Source organism: Eleutherodactylus coqui, chromosome 3, assembly GCF_035609145.1.
Source record: "Eleutherodactylus coqui strain aEleCoq1 chromosome 3, aEleCoq1.hap1, whole genome shotgun sequence".
Lineage (NCBI taxonomy): Eukaryota > Metazoa > Chordata > Amphibia > Anura > Eleutherodactylidae > Eleutherodactylus > Eleutherodactylus coqui.
Window position 1 is genome coordinate 131,828,987 of NC_089839.1, and position 22,943 is coordinate 131,851,929.

The following is a 22,943-nucleotide window of genomic DNA, read 5'->3' on the forward strand; positions in this document are numbered from 1 at the left end:
GCAGCACCCGCATCTTGCTTCGGCCTTTGAAGCGTTGAGATTCGTAATTTGGGGTGGGTGTTTCCCCAAATAAAGGAAGACATCAGGGACTGCGTGGATTTAAAGAAGCGGGTCGGGATATGTACCGACACATGCTGCATTATAGGCACTTTGGTAATACTATCAGTTTGATAAGGTTAATGCGCCCCGCCACTGAAAGCGGCAAGGAGCCCCATATTTTAAACTTGGACCTGTATAGATCTATGAGGGGGTATACATTTAGCTCTAGAGACCTTCCCACATCATTGGTTATCTGTAACCCCAGGTATTTAAACTGATTGGAGATCTGGAGGCCGCAGAGTGAGTCGATATCTGCCAAACGGCTTCCCCTGGAAACAGGCATCAGGGCTGATTTAGTCCAGTTGATATGAAGGCCCAAAAAGTCACCAAATATATTATTTAGATTTATTACGTGGGGGAGGGTTGACTCAGGGTCCGCCAAGAAAAGCAGGAGATCATCGGCGTATAAAGCCACCCAGTCTTCCCTGTCTCCTACTGCGACACTCCTGTATAGCTGGGTTTCTCGTAGCAAGATAGCTAGCGGTTCAATAGCCAGAGCAAATAGTATGGGGGATAGGGGACACCCCTGTCTAGTTCCTCTATGTAATTGGAAATAGGGAGAGCAGAACCCATTAATGGAAATAGCTGCTAGGGGGGGATTTGTACAGAAGAGTGATCCAACGAATGAAGGTCTCACCGAAACAGAATCTCTGTAAAACCTGAAAAAGAAAGGGCCATTCAATTGAATCGAATGCCTTTGCTGCATCTAAGGAGGCCAAGGCCCAGTCCTCTTCTCCGGCCGCCAGCCACCTGCGTCACCATTTGGGCCCTCCGTAAGTTGTCTCTGGTGGACTTCCCGGGCATAAACCCCGTTTGATCCGGGTGGATTAAGTCCAGTATTATGGTATTGAGCCGATTAGCCAGCATTTTAGTCAGCAGTTTGTAATCAGTATTAAGTAGGGAAATCGGCCAGTAAGAACCACAGTCTAGGGGATCTTTATCTGGCTTTAGAATAAGTACTATTGTTGCTTCGTGGAAGGATGGAGGGAGATCTCCCTTCTCATAGGCCGCATTATATGTAGCAAGTAATGTAGGGAGCAGTATGTCTTGGTATTTGGCATACACCTCGATTGGGATGCCATCAGGGCCTGGCGATCTTCCTCTGGACATGCCCGAAAGCGCTTCTGTTAATTCGGTCAGAGTAAAGGGCGCATCTATAAATGCTTGTTGGTCCTGTGCGAGTGTTGGGAATGTAGGTTTATTTAGAAAATCGTTCAGGGTGTCCTGAGAGTGGTGGAATTTGGTGTTGTACAACTCAGTGTAGAACTGTTGAAACCGCATCCAGATCTGATCCGCATGCATAAGAATTTCTCCTGAATCAGATTTGACACGTAATATAGAGGGGGATGCTGAATTCTGGTGGACTAAAAGAGCCAGCAAGCTGCTGGATTGATTACCTTGTTCATAGTATTTTTGCTTAGCAAAGAAAGTGGACCTACGAGCCTTCTCCTGCAGATATAGGAGGTATTGTCTTCCTTGGCTCAACCACCCTGTTCTATTATCATCTGAGGGGTCTGCAACATAAGTTGCCTCCAATTTGGAGTATTCAGATGCCATCTCCTGCTCGCATCGGGAAGTGTTATGTTTAATAAAGGATATAGAGGAGCGTAGGCAACCTCTGAGGAAGGCCTTAAGCGTCTCCCAGAGCAGTGCCGGATTAGTGTCAGGGCTATTTATTTCCAGGAAGGTGGTGAGTTGGTCGGGAATACGATCATGTGGGTCAAATAGACTTAGCCAGAAGGGATGTATTCTCCAACCGTGCCTATTAGTTTTGCCATTTGCCCTACCAAATTCAGCCCAGAGGGGAGAATGATCCGACACTCCTCTAGGGAGATACCGCACCCCGGCTACTGCTGTACAAGTACGGGCGTTACCAAAAAAGTAATCTATGCGTGACAGGGAGTTGCTACCTGCTGAGTAGCACGAGAACTCCCGATCTGCTTTATGTTTAGCTCTCCAAACCTCCTGCCAGCCCACCTCCTGAGTAAATGAAGCTAGTGCTGTAGGATGTGGGATAGTAGAGACGGGCTGATGAGTAGTAAATTTGTCTAATGTTGTATCCAGCAACATATTAAAGTCGCCCATACAGATAACCGCAGCGTTTGGGAACTGAGCCGCGAACTGGGCAGCCTGATGAAGGATCTTCAGGTTCGCCAGCGGTGGCAGGTAGATCCCAAGGATGACGTATGGATTTGACTCAACCCAGGCCTGAATAAAGACATATCTACCCTCAGGGTCTCTCAGGGCCCGACCAGGTTCCCATCTCAGTCGTTTGTGTACCAGGATAGATATTCCCCTGGAGTATGAAGTGTGAGTGGCGTGAATGGACCATTGGACCCACGGCTTGTGCAACCACGATATGGACTCTGGAGTCAGATGAGTCTCCTGGAGACATACTATATGTGGGTTACAGCGCTTCACTTGTGAGAATACCATAGAGCGTTTTCTGGGAGAGCCCAGTCCCCGGACGTTCCAGGAGAGTACAGTGAAATTAGCCATATAAATAATACTTTACATGTAATACTAGGATGACCCCTAGGTTAACAGAAGTGGACATCCGACAATGGCCCATGATTATCCAGACCTCTACATACTCCTCCCAACCGTGTATCCACCTATTATACTGCACCAATCTTTGCAAAACTTGAAAGAAACCATAACTAAACATTGTAAATCGAACTTGAAGTTGCATGTGTGCCCGATTACTTAGGATTAGGAGAGCAGTGGTATTTAGTACATGCAATCTAATAAACAAGGGGGGAGAGAGTGCACCTATCAGATGGTGATACATAGGGCACAGTCTCACAATTCGCACCAAGCATACATTCCGTGGATACCAAAAAGACATATATATAAGCATTATAATAATTCCCTGAGGCATGGGAGAAGTAGTCCCAAAAGTCTCTGTCGTATAATTCTGCCCAATCTACATAGGGAAGGGGAAGAAGTAAGAGGGGGAGGGGGAAAAAAAGGGGGGGGGGGGAAGGAGAGACATAAACACAAAATAGAGAGGGCAGACTCAACAGGGTTACAACACTTATGTTACCAGTTCTTGAATTTAAACTCGAATTCCAGGGGTTCCAGGTCAACGTCTGGGCGTTCTCGGGAGTCTCTCTAACCAGGTCTCAGCCTCCGCAGGTGTAGAGAAGAAGATGGTGCGGTCGCCGTGAATGACACGCAGGCGGGCAGGATACATCATGGCGTACTGGATTTCAGCCTCTCGCAGCCATCGCTTGATGTTGACAAAGGATGTCCTTGTTTTTTGGAGAGCTGCCGAGAAGTCGGGAAAGATGGAGATGTTGGTGTTGTTGAATTTAAGTGTCCCTTTACGTCTAGCAGCTTGCAGCGCGGCGTCTCTATCCTTGCTACTGAGTAATCGTGCCAGCATCGGCCAGGGCGGGGGGCGAGATGGAACTCTATGGGCCCCTTCAATGGCAAAGGCCGGAGAGAAGTCTGCGTCCGGAAGAAGGTCTTTCAGCCACCCATCCATAAATGTACATGGATTTTGTCCCTCAGCCTGCTCCGGCACACCCAAAATACGAAGATTATTTCTTCTCAGTCTGTTCTCAAGGTCATCAGCCCGTTGAGACCATAGACCAGCCATCTTCTCCAATTCGGTCAATTTAGCTGGTATTGGAGTTAGAGTATCTTCCACCTGAGAGATGCGGACCTCAGTCTCTCCGACTCGCTCCCTAAGGTTCTGCATACCCTGTCGCAGGAGGCCAACGTCGATTTTAACTTCTTCAATTTTGCCCGTTAATGAAGTCGTGGAACATTTAATGGCATCCAGCAGTTGGGCCGTAACTTGCCGTAGTGTAGGCTCCGCGTCGGTAGGCAGAGGTGGGCCAGAGCCCGACGCCAAGGGTGGCTGTTTTATTGGGGCAGAGGGTGTGTGACTACCATCATCAGGTTGTTCGTGAGCAAATTCACGCAGCCACTCTGCTATTGGTATGTTGGATTTGCGGCTCATTTTAGAGGTTCTACGGCTCCCCGCCAGCAGGGCATCGGTGTCGATATGATTGCGGTCAGCAGGGGTTTACCCGTTAAATATGAAGTCACCCACTCCACTGGGGTGCACTAATAAGCTTACAGAGTTCTTTTTAGCAGTAAAGCAGTCACTTTTCTCTAGATGTAATGTGGCCGCTAGGAGTAATAGTGAGGTGGCTTTTTCCAGCTGTGACGCGGCCACTAGTAGTAATAGTGAGGTGGCCCTCTTCAGCTGTCACGCGGCCGCTAGGAGTAGTAGTTGTGAGGCAGCTCTCTCCAACTGCAGTGCGGTCGTTAGGAGCAGCAATAGTGAGGTGGCCTTCTGCAGCTATGGTGTGGTCGCCAGGAGTGGTAGTAGTAGGAGAGTCTCTCTATCCACAGCTATAATGCGTCCGCCAGGAGTGGTAGTAGCAGCAGAGTAACTATCTCTGGTTGTGACGCGTCTGCTAGGAGTAGTAGTAGAGTATCTGCAGCTGTGATGTGGCTGCCAGTAGTAGTAGCAGTAGAGTAGCTCTATCTCTAGCTGTGATGTGGCCGCCAGTAGTAGAAGCAGTAGAGTAGCTCTATCTCCAGCTGTAATGCGTCCGCTAGGAGTAGTAGTAGCAGTAGAGTAGCTCTATCTCCAGCTGTGATGCGGCCGTTAGGAGGAGTAGTCGTAGTAGTAGAGTAGCTCTATCTACAACTGTAATGTGTCCGCTAGGAGTAGTAGTTAGTAGTAGAGTAGCTCTATCTGCAGCTGTGATACAGCCGCTAGGAGTAGTAGTAAGTAGTAGAGTAGTTGTCTGCAGCTGTGGTACGGCCGCTAGGAGGAGTAGTAAGTAGTAGAGTAGCTGTCTGCAGCTGTGATATGGCCGCTAGGAGTGGTAGTTAGTAGTAGAGTAGCTGTCTGCAGCTGTAATATATCTACTAGAAGTTGTAGTAAGTAGTAGAGTAGCTGTCTGCAGCTGTAATATCTGCTAGGAGTAGTAGTGAAGTTTTTTTATCCCCAGCTGTGCTGTGGCCAGTGACTGTCTCCAGCTGTGTTATGGCCATAAGATGTTATAAGCCATTACAGCACCAGCCTATTTGCAGCTGGAGAGAACCCCCGGGACCTTATCACAGTCCCCCTGCTGTGCATCTGAGCAGTCTCTGCTTCTCTCTCTCTCCAGCAGCAGCCACCCGTCAGGATAGGGGAGGGGCCGTCCCTCCAGCCTCGGCACCACTCACCAGCCTCCACAACAGTCAGTGTCTCCAGGAATGTCCCGTCCTGCTGCCGCTCACCTCACAGACTATGTTGCTGTCTTCCACCGGCAGGACTAGTGAGTACCTGTCAGTGTCCACCGCGCGCTTCTTCAACCCCTCAGGCAAAGTTGGGGGAGGTGCCGCTCTGCATCTGTTGCCCAGCTCCCCGCTGGTAGTGTGGATCTCACCCACGGAGCGCCTCAAGGATGTTCAGCAGGGGGTGAGCTGCAGTCTTCAGCGCTGCTTCTTCTGCTGCCGTCCTCCACGTGTACTGGTCTCCTGGCGCGCGGTGAATGAGGGATGCAGGCCCCGGTCCCGGGCTTCCCGCTCAAATTAGCTCAGGAGCCGACCCCAGAGCGCCGCTGTCATGCCCCGCGGTGCCAGGGTACTAGCAGGACGCCTGTGTGTGGTTGAAGTGCCTCAGGGAAGGAAGGATGTGCCAGGATTAGTCGGGTCTCCACGGAGCTACTCTTAGGTGCGTCTGAACTTCATGGCCGTTAAGCCACGTCCCCCGAATCTTAATTTTTTAAATACATTTATGCTAATATAGGAAAAAGCACAAAAAAGGTTTTTTTATATTTTTTGTCTACATTATTTTTAACTTTTTTTTATATACATTATTGATGTCCTTGTAGGGGACTTGTACAATAGCATTTATGATCGCTATGATAAGGCATTGCAGGACTTCTGTATCAGGCATCCTGTTGCCATGGCAACCCGTCGGGCTCTCCGCGATTAGATCTCGAGAGTCCGATGACGTCACAGAGCGAGCTCGCAACCTTTGTGAACCCTTTACATGCCGCGATTTACATAGATCGCAGCAAGGAAGGCGTTAACAGCGGGAGTCGCTGTCCGGATGCACCCCTGCTGTTACAGGGTGAGGCAGGCTATCTATAACAGCCAGCTCCTGCTGCCGTATAGCTCTGGATCTCTTCTGATCTCGCGCTATCCTCAGGGCATAACTCTATGTCCTGTTGCGCCAAGTACCTTCCTGCCAGGACGTACAGTTACACCCTGTGGCGTGAACGGGTTAAAGACAGTATTTTTTTTCTATAGTGCACATGAAAATGAGGATTTACGCCCCAAAATGTATACCCGCGTTTGTCCTGCGTTCAGAAACATACCCCTCGTGGCCCTAATCTTATGTTTGCAAGCACAACGGTGCCCAAACCGAAAGGAGCAGGCGGTGGCTTTCAGAACAGAAATTGGATAACGACGATCACGTGATCGGAGGGGGGGGGGGTGTTTGGATATCACGGGTCCCTCAAGACAGCTCCAGGCTGTCAGCTACCTGCGGGAGCCGATAGCAGGGAGCTGTCACGGCCAAAGCCCCAGCGGCTTTAATCCCCAGGGCGAGCGCGTTTTTACGGCCTTGGGGATTAAAGCCCAGAAAGCCAGGATGTAAAAAGACAAGGTGTTAATACACATAGAAGAAAATCAAGTGAGTCAATGCACTTGGCAGTTACCGCTCATTCTCTATCCAGATATAGTAGCCACATTATTAGGGAAATTGGGGGACCCCCGTTATCCACATCAGTGCAAGTTCCGTAGGTGGAAACTGCATATATCAAATATTTTCTGAGGCTATGCCATGAATGCATAATGTGGCCCCCTTAAGTACTGTGCACCAACGCTGATAGATAGGTGCTTCTGTCAACAGAAAGTTTGACAGAGACATAACCAGATAGGCCGACTACCTTTTTTGTTAGTTCAACCAAAATAAACTTTTAAAACAAAACAGAAAAACAAAAAATAACAAAAACATAAATATGTCTACAGAAGAGATAGTAATATAAAAACAACGGTGCAACATTTAGGCCTAATTCCCACGGCCAGATTTCCACCGCGTGTAACGCGGCAGAAATATGCGGCGTTTCACTGCAGCTATTAGGTTCTATTAAACCTAATAGCTCAATGTACACGCTGCAGAGTTCCACCGCATGAAATTACCTGCAGCATGTCCTATTTGCCGCGGGTATACGCGCGGACAGCTTCCATTGTAGTCAATGGAAGCTGTCCGTCACGCTATACTTCCACTGTAGCACAGCGGAAGTATAGCGTGAATACGCGCCCCACATGATGCTGCCAGCAGGTCATGTGACACCGCCAACACATCATAAGACACTGTTGGGGCGTCATGCTCTGTACTGCGCGTGCGCGCCGGAGCGTTATGCGGGACTTCGTGCAGCGGATCCGGAGGCAAGTATGGGGCCCGTCACGGCCGGGTGTATAAGGCCTTAGAGAATTGTAAAATGTTATGTCCCCAACTAAACAATTTATTTACAAACACATCTTGTCAATTTCCCCGAATTTAGATACAATTGATACATTTTATCTAGGAGGAGAGACGGGTAATAAGACATGGCCCCAATCCAATGCTTCTGTGAAGTCAGCACCCCATCTTTCAAAAAAGTAAATTTTTTCAAAAGTTCTGGATACACCCCAAAGAGTTCTAGAGTTCTATTCATTTTAAAAATAGTTCTAGCAAATTAAGCAAAAACAAAAAAAAAAAAATCAGCAGATGTATCTCGGGGGTGCGAACTTCAAAAAATAATATCACTAAATCAGTGAGAACTTTGTAAATATTGGTTCTAGAGCTTCGAGCATTAAGAGTTTTCTTCAGAACTCTTGGAGTGCAACCCAGAACGCTTATAAACGCTTATTATAGCGTTATTATGTGTAAGTAAATCTGTATTTACAAAGTTCTCACTGATTTTTAGATGCCGGGTCGAAAAACTTCAGTTTTTATGTGTAAATAATTTTGGGGGAAATCTCGCGATTTTATAAGCGTTCTGGGTTGCACCTCAAGAGTTCTCAAGAAAACTCTTAATGCTCAAAGCTCTAGAACCCATATTTACAAAGTTCTCGCTGATTTAGTGATATAATTTTTTGAAGTTAGCACCGCAGAGATACATTTGCTGATTTTTTTGCTTAACTCGCTAGAACCATTTTTAAAATTAATAGGGAGCTCTAGAACTCTTTGGGGTGCATGCAGAACTTTTGAAAAAAAATTACTTTTTTGAAAGATGGTGTGCTGACTTAACCCTTTAGTGACCAAGCTCTTTCACCTTAATGACCAGGCCAAATTTTGCAAATCTGACACGTGTCACTTTAACATGGAAAAACACCAGAAAGGTTTTGCATATCCAAGAGATTCTGACATTGTTTTTTCGCCACAAGTTGTACTTCATTTAGGCGGGAAAAAAAAAAAAAGACTGATAGAATGTGTTTATTAAAAGCGCCAAAACTGGGAAAATTTTGAAAAAAAATCGTCATTTTTTCACATTTGCAACTGCAATATCTCAAATATGTGCAAACATAATATAGAAATTTTTGCTAAGATATATATTCCCATCCGTTTACTTTATTTTGGGCGCACATTGGAAAAAACTTTCGTTTTTTTTTTAACCATTTAGGAGACGTACAAATTTAACATTACTTTTCAGCATTTTGAGGAACACTTTGTTTTCCTACACCAAGCCAAGATTGGAAAGGCTCATAGGAGTCAAATCATAGATACCCCCACAAATGACCCCATTTTAAAAACTACACCCCTTAACGTATTCACTGAGGGGTGTCATGAGTATTTTAACCCCACAGTTTTTTTTTTAGGAGTCAATGCAATTTAGAGGCGAAAAACTAAAATTTCATATTTTTGCAAATATGTCATTTTAAAGCCAGGACTTTTTTCTATAGTACACATGAAAATGAGGATTTGGACCCCAGAATGGATACCCCTGTTTGTCCCGTGCTCAGAAACATACCTATTGTGGCCCTAGTATTATGTCTGGATGCACAATGGGGCCCAAAATGAAAGGAGCAACCGGTGGCTTTCGGAACAGAAATTTTGCTTGAAGGAGATTTAGTCCCCATTGCCCACTTGTAGAGCCATTGAGTGACCAAAACGATGGAGAACCCCCACAAGTGACCCCATCTTGAAAAGTAGACCCCTTAACGAATTTATCTAGGGGTACAATGACTTTTTTGACTTCACAGTTTCTGAATGAATCTAAGCCAAGCAGAAGGAAAAAATTATGATTTTCATTTTTTCAATTTAAAAACAGTTTTTTTTGTACAGTGTACATAGGAATGAAGACGTTCACCCCAAAATGGATACCCCCGTTTGTCCCGTGTTCAGAACCATACCCCTTGTGGCCCTAATCTACTTAAAGAACACATGGCTAGGCCTAAAATGGAAGGAGCACCCGTTGGATTTCAGTGTACAACGGAATAAATTCCAGGCCCCATTGCCCACTTGTAGAGCCATTGAGCGGCCAAAACGATAGAGAACCCCCACAAATGACCCCATTTTGAGAACTAGACCCCTTAACAAGTTCATCTAGGGGTGCACTGCGTATTTTGACCCCACAGTATTTGAATGAATCTAAGCAAAGCAGAAGGAAAAAATGCCGATTTTTATTTTTTTGCCAATTGTGTCAATTTAAAAACAGGGTTTTTTTTTGTACAGTGTACATAGGAATGAAGACGTTCACCCCAAAATGGTATGATACCCCCGTTTGTCCCGTGTTTAGAAACATACCCCTTGTGGCCCTAATCTACGTACAGGACACATGGCAAGGCCTGGAGGGAATGCCCGCTGGATTTCAGGGCAGAACTGAATAAATTCCAGGCCCCATTGCCCACTTATACGTAAAAAAAAATTGACTTCCTAAAAATAATCCCCCCACCCCACCCCGCCATCCCCATTTTTTGGCATTCCCTAAATATTAGATAAAAGTAATAATATAAACTGCGTTTTATGTCCGAAGACAGGGGAAATTACGGAGGCTGGTTGGGTTAGGCACATGGGGCAAGAAAACCGGGTCTCCCCCCCCCCCCCCTCCTCTCATGCTTTTTGGGGGGTATTTCGTGACCTCAGCCGCAGGGATCGGGTATAAAAAGTAGCGTTCCGTGAGTTTTCGTAAGCTTGCTGAGGTGCGGCGGTCTCACACAGAAGACGCTCAACAAGCTGCTCCTGGAACTGCAGGAAGGCAAGCGTTCCCGGGGCTTCTTGTAAAATACGTATCACAGGTAGCGGTCTGAATAACACCGGGCTCACATGGACGTAGGTGGAATCCGCTTGCGGAGGCCCGCAGCGGATCCTAGCTGTGAGCCCGGCTGTGACCCTGCGTACGGACGCGTAATGTACTGCGCATAACTGCCTACTCACGCAGGCGGTCATTCGCAGTACACCTTTTTTTTGTTTGTATTTTCCGCACCGTCACTTAGCGATGACGCGGGTACCCGCAGCCCGTACACATCGTAGTTGCGTATGGGCTGCGGGTATATCCACGACCATGGAGCACAAAAGACTATGCTGCGGATATCCGCAGTAAAATAGAACCTGCTGCGTTCTCTTTTCTGCGAGTGGATTACGCAATTCCGACCCACTAATGTCAGCGGAATTGTGTAATCCAATGCGATTGATCTGCGTAATACCGCGGATCAGACGCATGCGGAATCCGTAATTCCTATCCGGTCATCTGAGAGCGACCTATGCTAGATCGCTACTTTTTTATTACGTGATTGGGGACCGCTCAACGAGGCCACCCGTTGCTGCTCCAGGCTCTCAGGGTGCAAATATGGAGGCCTCCGGTAAAAAGTTTCATCTCCTCTCACCGATCGCATCGGTGAGGGGAGATGAAACTAAACTTTTTTTTTTTTTTTTTTTTTAACTTTTACGTGATAGCGATTATCCATTGGATGCCGGCGAACACGTGATCAGGAGCCGCTCATCGCGGCCCCCCGTGAAATTTCCAGGCTCTTGGCTAAGTTTTGTAGCCAGAAGCAGGGAGATTTTAAGTTATCCTGGCAATCCACAGCTTTTGCGCACGCGTCCGCCGCTTTGGCGACGGGCGCGTGCGCAGAAGCTGGGGTGAGGTCCGCGGATTAATCCGGGGGCCTTAGGTACGTAATTTCATCCTCCCTCACGGATATGATCCGTGAGGGGAGATGAAATGTAAACGTTTTAAACTTTTTTTTTTACTTTAAATGATCACTGCTATCCATTGGCTAACAGTGATCATCTTTGCAGTGACATCCCTCTCTGCTCCTGGCTACACATGGCAGCCAGGAGCAGAGGGATTTTAAATTTCCCGTGTCCTGAGCCTCTCTGTGCATGCGCCCGATGTCAATCATCGGGCGCAGAAGGGGACTCAGGTCCCGGAAGACCGGGACACCGCTGAGGACCGCGGGGGGGTCTTACTTTTCCAGTAGATAGCGGCGATTGCGGGCCTGGAGCCTGGAACCAGGAGATTTTAAACTCCCCGGGGCTCCCATTCTTCTGCGCATGCGCGTGACGTCTTTCGTCTGGCGCGCATGCGCAGAAGAGCCGCGCCGGGTCCTGGAGGACCCATTCTCCGCGGCAGACATCGGGGAAGCCGGATAAGTACTTTCAGCTGTCCTGATGGATCCGATCCATCAGGGCAGCTGAATCTTTGACTTTTTTTTTTTACACTTTATTGCTGATCGCAATGCGCGCGGGGGGGGTCCCCGCAGCCCAGGATGACAGCTCCATGCTGTCGGCTACCTGCGGGCACCGACAGCATGGAGCTGTCACGTCCATAGCCCACGGGGCTTTATTCTCTGTAGGACGCATGTTTATACGTCCTCAGAGAATAAAGCCCACTTGAGCAGGACGTAAAAAGACTATGGGCTGGTTGTTAAGGGGTTAAGAGAAGCCACCACTAACAGAACAATTGTTCCAAGTTTGGTTTTTATTCGTTTATTAGAAGCAAATTTACAAAAATTTTAAAACTGGATTAATGTCCAGGCCCTTTATGGCTCCACAGAGTCTTCAAGTTCTTCTCCTTCACAAATTCTGTCACAAGAGCGAGTAAATCACCCAGTGCAAGTCCAACAACACGGCTCCCACACAAAAGCCTGCAGATTTTCTGTCTTCATCTATCTTTTGTTTACATCATCCTTCAACATGTAAAGGACCCAGTCTTTATAATGTTTACTGAATGAAAACTTTGAAGACATTGTGACATCGAGCACCTTCAGCGAGTGTCAAACCTCTCTGAGCATCTCTAACAGCTACATCCATGCTGTAATTACAGCAAATGTTTTTCTTGATATCTAGGCATCTTGATTGTGTTTTACAAGCACTTAGCAGGCAAGAAACAATGAAAGACAAAGTTCTCCTACTACCCATATGTGATCCAAAAATGGGGAAATAAGATACAAAACATAGAACACACCAATGACAATTTATGCAGAAAGAAAACTTGCTCAGTTTTCTTTCTGCATAAATCATTTTATTAGCAACATCATCCAGCTGTAGAGACCAGATGCAATTTTATAGAATTTTCTGAAAAAAAACAAAAAAAAAAAAACAGCAGAATTTTATTAAAATTCCATGTGTAGACCTTTTTTAAAATTCCATTTCTGCCTGTGAATCTGTAAGTGCAAGGTTTGCAATTTTTACCATATGCACTCGTGAGCGGAGGTTCTTTTACAAAATTTACAGGCACCCTGTCAAACTGAACTCTAGTACCTTTTCCGACGACCAGCATCACCACTGTTTTCCAAGCAACTTCAGATTTCCACCTTGATATTTAAAATGGCTAGCAGGAAGTGTAAAAACTACATCTCCCACAACGCTCCATTGGCAGTTACTAACAAGTTCGCATTCATGACTATATAAACAGTCATCATTACAGAATGTGAAGGCACTGAGCGTGCCTGACCACTAAAACAGCAGCCCGTACAGGATGTAACCATTGGATAGCAATGGAGGACTAAGCAGGAGGGGGCGGAGAACAGATAAAGCCAGATCTCTGCAGCTTTGTAAAACTAGTGTGGACAGGTGCTGGATGGGGTGTATATCTCACCCAGATACTTAGCCTGCGTAAGGTAGGGATCCAGTCTGGAGCTTCCTTGTGGGTCTCAGTGAGCTCATCTGAAAGCACTGAGCTCATTACTGGGACATAAAAGTCTGCAAGGCGATGCAGTCTGGGTCACAGTCTGCAAGTGAATACATCTGCTGGAGTTGCTGATCATTGTTTGCTGCAAGCCAAAGATACAGCTGACAGTTTATTTTGTGTTCTGTTTTGCCCTGAAGCTGGAGGGCCGCCAGTTGCTCCTGTTTATTTGTGTTATCGTGTTTATTGCTGGAAGCAAGAGAAATAAAATCAACTTGAACTTTTATCTGGGCTATAGTGAGCCCCTGAAGTCGCGGACCCCACCCCCTAACACAGACATTGCTACACTAGTTATATTATATTGCAAAACTGCCTACGGTATTACCTTAGGCCGCCTGCAGACAGGCGGCTCGGATCCTGCTGCGAGAATTCTCGCAGCGGGATGTGGACCCGTGCCCCTGCAAAGACCTGCGGCTCACGCGCTCCCCGGTGTCTCTTCTCTGTGATGTGTCGGCTGCGAGACTCACACAGAAATAGAACATGCCGCAATTTGTTTTCCACGTGTGTTTTGATGCGGACAACTCGTGGCTGTGTGCATAGGAATGCGTGGATGCATGCAATCCTATGTCAGCGTGCACGGGCGAAAATTCTGCAGGAAATCCCGCCGCGGAATTTCTGCCCTTGTGCAGTGGGCCTTACAAAGCATATAACTTTCACTTTGAAAAAACAGAATATCCCTTTGACAGTTCACATGGGTGTTCAAAACACTTGCAGCTATGATCGCTGCCAGGTTTTTGGTTATTTCACAAGGACTACAAATATATACTAATACATGTTCGCAGAGCTGAAGGTCCCGTTTAAAGGCTATGGAAACTTGTGTATGAAAAATCAATACACACATTTTACAAAATCACTGCAGAAAAGAACGATGCACTTATCTGGGGTTATTTTGCATTGCGTTTTTCTGCTCATAAATTTAGAAAGACTAAAACTTAAGTCTGCGGGCTCTCCTTCACTCAAGTTTCTGGTTTGGGGGTGTTTCTAGCACTGATCAGCTGGTGTCTCATGAATGAGCATGAGATCAGCTCCCCCTCATCTTTTAGAGGTTGTGTAGCATAACCATGCCCACTCGAAAATACACAGCTCTCTCCTTCCTCTGTGAGTAGCTGTTGGTCGTTCCCCCTCACTGTTCTCTGCTCTGTTATCTGTCATCCTGATCGGACGCGCAGCAATCTACGGGAGAAGCTGAGAAACAACCCATTAGTTTCCTCTGAAGAAATATATAATCTTTCCCACAAGACGACCAGACCCCAAGTATAAGGGTCTAGAACTGAGCTCCTATAGTTGTATAGGGCTGTATATGAGCTCCAAGCACTGGATTTTAGAGCAAAGACTAGCACTTAAATAGTGTCCTTATTATTGTTTTAGAATAGGCAGTATTCCATGTGGATAGCTATATAACTAGGCCTCTCGGAATTCCAGCCTTTATACTTTCTGAAGATGGTCTGGACCCATCTACCTTAGTACTCTATTGACTGCGAGGAAGTGGGACTCGGATCTCCCAGTTAATGTCTTTCCATCGGCTGTGTGTAGTCACCTGAGCCTGGACCCAAGGGATTTCCAGCAGGCTTGAATTGTGGAAACATCTACAGCGTCAGAAATTTGTACAGGTGGTGTGGGCTGCGATAGGTCATGGCTGTCGGCAACCAACTCCTGTATAGGCGCTGGTAACGAGCTGATCTTTGGACCTTCTGCAGCCAGAGCAGCAGATCCAGACTCCATCAACCGCAGACAGTGCAGAGTACTAGAGCCTGTCAAACTTCCAATCCAGAACAATTGCTTCTAGGCAATGAGAAGCCTTGTGCAGATGAAAGAATTGTTGCAATATGCAACACCAGATGGTGGGTATCGGATGGCAGTCTTTCGACATCTGCAGTGCAAAATATTGAAGCCCTAGGCTTGAAGGCCTCAGCAAGTCGCAGTTTATGGTAGCTGAAATAGCACAAATGCGGGAAGTCCAAAAAGGTAGTATAAATACCAGGGGACAGTCCATGCAGTTAACCACGCCTTCCTGTCAGTTTACGCTGACTAAATTTACTAAAAATTCAGTCCTTCAGTCTGGATACATTTTAATTAAAAGCAGTGCTCAAATCCCCCCCCTCCTTTCCCCGCAAAGAAATGAGTGAAAAGGTGTAGATCGCCTTTAACATCAATATCTACATACTTAATTTGAATAAAAATCAAAACAACCCTCCAGCTTTAAGATAAATACTCACACTGTGAACTCCAAGTGCTTTCCATACAGCAAGACTGATTAATCCAACTCCACACCAGGCACATAGAGAGCCCCATCCTAAGGCTCTTAGTGCAAGAGATGAACCACTTTCTGGCAAGGCAGCTGTTGCATGGGCTCCCTAAAGCAAATTAAAATTGTCAGCAGAACGTAAAAGATGTAAATGAACTTTTTACATTACGTATTAAACTACATTTCTTTTAAAATGTCTAATGAGGTATTGGCATACATACGCTGATCAAAAAAATTAAGGGAATACTTAAATCACACATCGGATCTCGAAGTATGAAAATATTTACTGATAGACAGGATAATCGTAATTAAACTAGGGGGGAAAAAACTACCAAATGTTGCCACCAAGGAAATGATTGCTGCTGTTGAGGTTTAAGGTATAGGGGTATGTTCAAATTAGCCTCTTAGTGACAAAGCCCGTTTGCGCCTTAGTGACGGAGCCAAATTTTGGAAATCTGACATGCGTCGTTCAACGTAGCATAACTCCGTAAAGGCTTTACATATCCCAGTGATTCTGACATTGTTTTTTCGCCACATGTTGTACTTCATTTTGGTTGTAAAAAGAGACCGATATAATTTGTGTATATTTATTAAAAGTACCAATATTGGAAAAATTGTGAAAAAAGTCATTTTTCAAATTTTCAACTGTAATATCTCAAATATGTCCAAACATACTGTACAAATTTTTGATAAGATATATATTTCCATCTGTTTACTTTATTCTGAATGCACACTTGAAAAACTTGTGTTTGTTTTTTTTAACCATTTATAGGACGTACAAATTTAACATTACTTTTCAGCATTTTGAGGAACACTTTGTTTTCCTGCACCAAGCCAAGTTTGCAAAGGCTCATGAGTGACAGAATAATACCTCCCCCAAATGACCCCATTTTAAAAACTACACCCCTCAATGTATTCACTGAGGGGTGTGATGAGTATTTTGACCCTACCAGTTTTTCTCAGGAATTAATTCAATTTAGAGGAGAAAAAATAAAATTTCATACTTTTGCAAATATGTCATTTTAAAGACATATTTTTTTCCTATATTGCCCATGAAAGGTAGGATTATACCTACCCGATAATCAGGTTTCCGGGAGTCTCCACGACAGCACCACCTGAGATCGCCTCCTCCTGATGACAGGAACACACCGAGAGGTTAAAGTCCCCCCCCCCCCCCCCGTCCTCCCCTCCTCAGTGTATTATAACGAAACTGCCGGGGTAGGAGCCAACTTAAATTTTTTCCTATCTGGTATATTTTTTATTTTATTATTTTTTATTTATTTAATTATTTTTATATACATATATACATATTTTGGGAGGGAATGTACGGGTGCTGTCGTGGAGACTCCCGGAAACCTGATTATCGGGTAGGTATAATCCTACCTTTCCCAGGGAGTCTCCACGACAGCACCACCTGAGACGTATCAACTAAAGTAATTCTAGGGTGGGATTGCCGCTGAGAGGACCTTACGACCGAAGGACATGTCCTCATCTAGCTGCACCTTTACCCTGTAGTGTTTGACGAAAGTATGGGGCTTTTTCCATACTGCTGCCTTACATATTTGCTCTACTGATGCCGAGCCATGCTCGGCCCATGAAGTCGCTACTGCCCTTGTGGAATGGGCTTTAAGAGCCGAGGGGGCCTCCTTCCCCAAAGCCTTATATGACTCGCTAATGGCCAGGCGAATCCACCTGGCTATAGAGTTTTTGGCTGCTTTCTTTCCCTTATTAGGGCCTGAATATTGGACGAACAGGTTGTCGTCCTGCCTCCATGGGCCTGTGGCCTCGATGTACGTCAAGACTGCCCTTCTGACGTCCAAACAGCTTAGGGTTCGCTCGCTCTCGGCTTTTGGGTGATTATAGAACGAGGGTATTATTATGTCATGGGCCCTATGGAATGGGGATACCACCTTAGGCAAAAAGGTCGGGTCTGTTTTAAAGACTAACTTGGTATCTGTAATCTTGAGGAGCGGGTGGCGTATGGATAGGGCCTGTAGCTCGCTGACCCGCCTGGCTGAGGAAATTGCCACTAGGAAGATAGTTTTTGAATTTTGGCGCCTTTAAATTTTAGCCCCGCCCCCTCCGAGCGCCGGCCGTGCTGCGCGATGACGTCATCACGCTCGCCGCTTGCCGCCCCGCCCCCTCCCCTGCTCGTTAAGGGGAAGCCGGAGGCGCTGCGCACGTCCCTAAGCCGGCGCGTGGGAGAGCTGGAGCCCCGCATTGCACCCCCCATGGGCCGCCGCGGGAGGAACCTGGCCCGGGGGGACCACCCCATGTGGCGTCCCGGGAGTCGCTCTGCAAGAAGGGAGGACAGGCTGGACCACTGCTCTCCGATCTGCCGGTATGCTTCTTCTTTCCGGGCTGGCGTCTCCACCAGCCCCTCTCGGTGACCCTGCCTCCTGGCAGGACAGGAAAACACTGAGGAGGGGAGGACGGGGGGGGGGGGGGGGGGGGGGACGACTTTAACCTCTCGGTGTGTTCCTGTCCTATTAGGAGGAGGCGATCTCAGGTGGTGCTGTCGTGGAGACTCCCTGGGAAAATGAGGATTTACACCCCAAAATGGATACCCCCGTTTCTCCCGTGTTCAGAAACATACCCATTGTGGCCCTAATCTTATGTCTGGATGCACAACGGGACCCAAAATGAAAGGAGCACTCGGTGTCTTTCAGAGCATAAATTTTGCTTGAAGGCGTTTTAGACCCATAGCACTTTTGTAGAGCTCTTGAGCGGCCAAAACCAAAGAGAACCCCCACAAGTGACCCCATTTTGAAAACTAGACCCCTTAATGAATTTATCTAGGGGTGTACTGCCCATTTTGACCGCACAGTTTTTGAATGAATTCAAGCAAAGCAAAAAGGAAAAAAATGTGATTTTCGTTTTTTTGGCAATTCTGTCGTTTTAAAAACTGCTTTTTTGGTACAGCACACACATGAATGAAGCCTTGCACCCCAAAATGGACACCCCTGTTTGTCCCTTGTTCAGAGACATACCCATTGTGGCCCTAATCTTATGTCTGGATGCACAACGGGGCCCAAAATGGAAGTAGTCGATGGCTTTCAGAACAGAAATTTAGCATGAAGGTGATTTAGGCCCCATTGCCCACTTGTAGAGCCCTTGAGCGGCCAAAACGACAAAGAACCCCAACAAATGACCCCATTTTGAAAACTAGACCCCTTAACGAATTAATCTAGGGGTATACTGTATATTTTTACCCTACAATTTTTGAATAAATGTAAGCAAAGCAGTAGGAAAAAAATTACAATTTTCATTTTTTTTTGGCATTTGTATCAATTTAAAAAGTTTTTTTTTTGTACAGCACACATAGGAATGAAGACTTTAATCCCAAAATGGATACCCCTGTTTGTCCCGTGTTCAGAACCATACCCCTTGTGGCACTAATCTACTTAAAGGACACATGGCTAGGCCTATAATGGAAGGAGCACCCGTTGGATTTCAGGGTACAACGGAATAAATTCCAGGCCCCATTGCCCACTTATAGAGCCATTGAGCGTCTAAAACGATAAAGAACCCCCTCAAATAACCCCATTTTAAAAACTAGACCCCTTAATGAATTTATCTAGGGGTGTACGGCGTATTTTGACCCCACAGTTTTTGAATAAATCTAAGCAAAGCAGAAGGAAAAAATTACGGTTTTCATTTTTTTGGCAATTTTGTCAATTTAAAAACGCTTTTTTTTTTGTACAGTTTACATAGGAATGAAAACCTTCACCCAAAAATGGATACCCCCTTTTGTCCCGTGTTCAAAAACATACCCATTGTAGCCCTAATCTACTTATAGGACACATGGTTAGGCCTGTAATGCAGGGAACACCCGTTGGATTTCAGGGCAGAACTGAATAAATTCAAGGCCCCATTGTTCATTTGTACGGAATAAAAATTGACTCCCTAAAAATCCCCCGCCCCTCCCCCACACACTCCGCGCCCTTTTCGGCGCTCCCCAAATCTTAGATAAAAGTAATAATGTGAACTGTTTGGTATTTCCGAAAACAGGAGTAATTACGGAGGCTGGTTGGGATGGGTACATGGGGCAATAAAACCGTGTATCCCCCCTCCTCTCATGCTTTTTGGGGGTCATTTCTTGACCTCAGTGGTGGGTATAGGGTGTAAAAAGTGGCGCTCTGTGAGTCTCCGTAAGCTTGATGAGGTGCGGCGGTCTCGCACAGAAGACGCTCAACAAGCTGCTCCTGGAACTGCATGAAGGCGAGTGTTCCCGGGGCTTCTTGTAAATTGCGTATTACAGGTAGCGGTCTAAATAACGCCGGGCTCACACAGCCATAGGTGGAATTCGCTTGCAGAGGCCCGCAGCGGATCCCAGCTGTGAGCCCGGCTGTGTCCCTGCGTACGGCTGCCTATTGTACTGCGCATAACTGCCTACTCACACAGGCGGTCATTCGCAGTACTTTTTTTTAAATTTGTATTTCCCGCACAGTCGCTTAGCGATGACCCGGGTACCCGCAGCCCGTATACAATGTAGTTGCGTATGGGCTGCGGGTATATCCGTGACCATTGAGCACAATGGGCTCTATGTTGCGGATATCCGCGGTAAAATAGAAACTGCTGCGTTCTCTTTTCTGCGAGTGGATTACGCAATTCCGACCCACTAATGTGAGCGGAATTGTGTAATCCAATGCGATTGATCTGCGTATTACCGCGGATCAGACGCATGCGGAATCCGTAATTCCTATCCGGTCATGTGAGACCGGCCAAAGGTAGATCGCTACCTTTTTATCACATGACCGGGGGCCGCTCAACGAGGCCACCCGTCACTGCTCCAGGCTCACGGTGACCATTGGTCGCTGGGAGCAAGGAGATTTTAAATTTCCTGCGCTCCCCGACTCCTGCGCATGTGTTCGCTGTTTTGCCGGCGGTCGTATGTGCAGAATCCGGCTAAGTTCACGGAGAAAGATCGCGTCGGGGTGCAAATACGGAGGCCTCTGGTAAAAAGTTTCATCTCCTCTCACCGATCGCATCGGTGAGGGGAGATGAAGCTTCACTTTTTTTTTACTTTTACGTGATCGCCATTATCCATTGGATAACGGCGAACACGTGACGAGGAACCGCGGCCCCCCCGTGAAATCTCCAGGCTCTCGGCTAAGTTTTCTAGCCAGGAGCAGGGAGATTTTAAATTATCCTGGCAATTCACGGCTTTTGCGCATGCATCCGCCCTTTTGGCGACGGCGCGCGCAGAAGCTGGGGTAAAGTCCGAGGATAAATCTGCGGGCTTTAGGTACGTCATTTCATCCTCCCTCACGGATATGATCCGTGGGGGGAGATGAAACGCAAGCTTTTTAAACTTTTTAAAACTTTTTTTTTTTAACTTTACATGATCACTATCATCCATTGGATAACAGTGATCATGTCCCCGGTATAATCTCTCTGTTCCTGGCTACACATGGCAGCCAAGAGCAGAGGGATTTTAAATTTCCCGGGGCTCGAGCCCGTCTGTGCACGCGCCCGATGTCAATCATCGGGTACGCATGCGCAGACGGGGATTCGGGCCCCGGGACATCGGGGAGGACTTAGGTGAGTATTTTCACCTCCCCTCATGGATCCGATCCATGAGGGGAGGTGAAACTGACTTTTTTTTTTAACTTTTTCGCGATCACCGCTATCCATTGGTTAGCGGCGATCGCGTGCCCGGGGACCGCACAACGCGGTCCCCGGTAACACCTCCTGGTTCCCGGCTACCTTCAGGAGCCAGGAGATTTCAAATTTGCCGGGGGCTCCCGGGCTTCTGCGCAAGCGCCTGACGTCGTCTGGCGCGCCTGCGCAGAAGACCGCCGGCGGGTCCGGGAGGACCCGATCTCCGGGGGACACCGCCGACAAGCCATGTAAGAATTTTCAGCTGCTCTGATGGATCCGATCCATCAGGGCAGCTGAATATCTAACTTTTTAGGCACTTTACTTTTTAACGATCGGTGCTATCCATTGGATATTGCCGATCGCAATACCGGGGGGAACTGCCCGCATCCTGGGACGACAGCTCCATGCTGTCGGCTACCTGCGGGTACCGACAGCATGGAGCTGTCACGTCCTCAGGCCAGTGGGCATTAATCCAAAGAGGATGCATAAAACTACGTCCTCTAGGATTAAAGCCCACTTTCTGAGGACGTAGTTTCCCCGATGGGGCAGTCGTTAAGGGGTTAATTAAGAACCATCCATTGTGCTTTAGGATAGGATTATGTTTGTTGCACGATAGCTCAGTGATTTGTCATGTTGCAGAAACCCATGGCTATGGTCCAGCGTGTGCTCCTCGCACATGCGCCTACAGATATGGTCTAACAAGTGCTCCTTGCATACGCTCCTATAGATATGGTGCTATGTGCTTCTTGCTCATGTTCCACGAATTTGTTAACACTTCACTGATAATAACGTTTAACCAGGCACATTCAGGCGTTGAGTCATATCACTGCAGTCATACTGTACTGATCTGAACAACAGCTTAACAGAATCCTTTGACCAGCTGCATTATACGCCATACTATTTTCGTACAGCGCCACACATTCCCCTGGTGGCAACATTTGGTACTTTTATTCTTTTGAGAATACTAATTGCTATACCCCTCTGAGGATATAAACCAACTTTTATTGGGTTCTGCCCCATAGTCGTTTCGCCAGACACTTCTGACCACCTCTAATTAAGTTCTGATCACCCTGTAAATTGTGTAATTCGTTAACAAAATGACGTATCAATAGTCAATGGAAACAAACATCATTAATCAGCTGAGGGCTGGATTCCAAATCACCAAGAAAAATCAATTTATGTGAGTTTTATTAATGCAACTGATAAGGTCACTCAAATCTAACATAGTTCACAAACAAAAACATATTCTAATGTATACCAATGCCCGTACCTCCCAAATAAGAAATTGGTAGTTACTCCATATCGCATCTGAAACAACCACTAACCCGCCAGAGGTATACACTAACACAAAAACATTTTTAGGAAATGTAAAACACCAATCAAAAATTACATACATCCATACAGAGTTATCGCAAATACCCAAACATACAGACCGTGGCTTTATACAGAATATAGCCAAAAGGGGGAGAGAAGTACAGTCATAAAATCTGGTATAATACATTAGATATCATTTATAGGAACAGACTCATAGGGTATTCCTACCTTGATGCAAAGTTTGTGAAATGAGGATAAACTGCATAATGATTGCTATAACGTGCCCCCATCTACTCCTAAAGCCAGATCATTGCAGATGCTTACCTATTAAGTATGTGAGGGGTTAATTCTAGATTTTCCCTTGTCTTAGAATAAATAAGAAAATACATTTAATTTCTTTTTCCAAATTTACTTCTTATCTGTCCTGTTCCCGCTATGTGACCCTGAAACTTGCCTTATCTGTCCTTCCACATATGTTATCCTGTTTCCCTCGTCATGTTCCGAGAAATCTTACCAAGGACATGTTCTTCTTTGATACAACTATCACC

The 22,943-nt window shown here is 46.3% G+C and overlaps 1 protein-coding gene across 5 annotated transcripts in view; it reads right to left on the reverse strand.

Annotated features, from left to right (window-relative positions):
* The window catches only part of TMEM242 (transmembrane protein 242), a 131,412-nt gene that overhangs the window by 58,536 nt on the left and 49,933 nt on the right, over positions 1–22,943 (reverse strand). For 4 of the 5 annotated variants that reach the window (XR_010791202.1, XM_066596083.1, XM_066596084.1 and 1 more), the window contains exon 3: positions 15,449–15,586. Coding sequence is in view for 4 of the 5 variants with exons in the window: in XM_066596083.1 (XP_066452180.1) it covers positions 15,449–15,586 (138 nt within the window). In the remaining variant the exon portion in view is untranslated. Of the gene's footprint in view, positions 1–12,562; positions 12,620–15,448; positions 15,587–22,943 lie in introns of those variants that run through there. The other variant, XM_066596085.1, reaches the window with a different exon arrangement.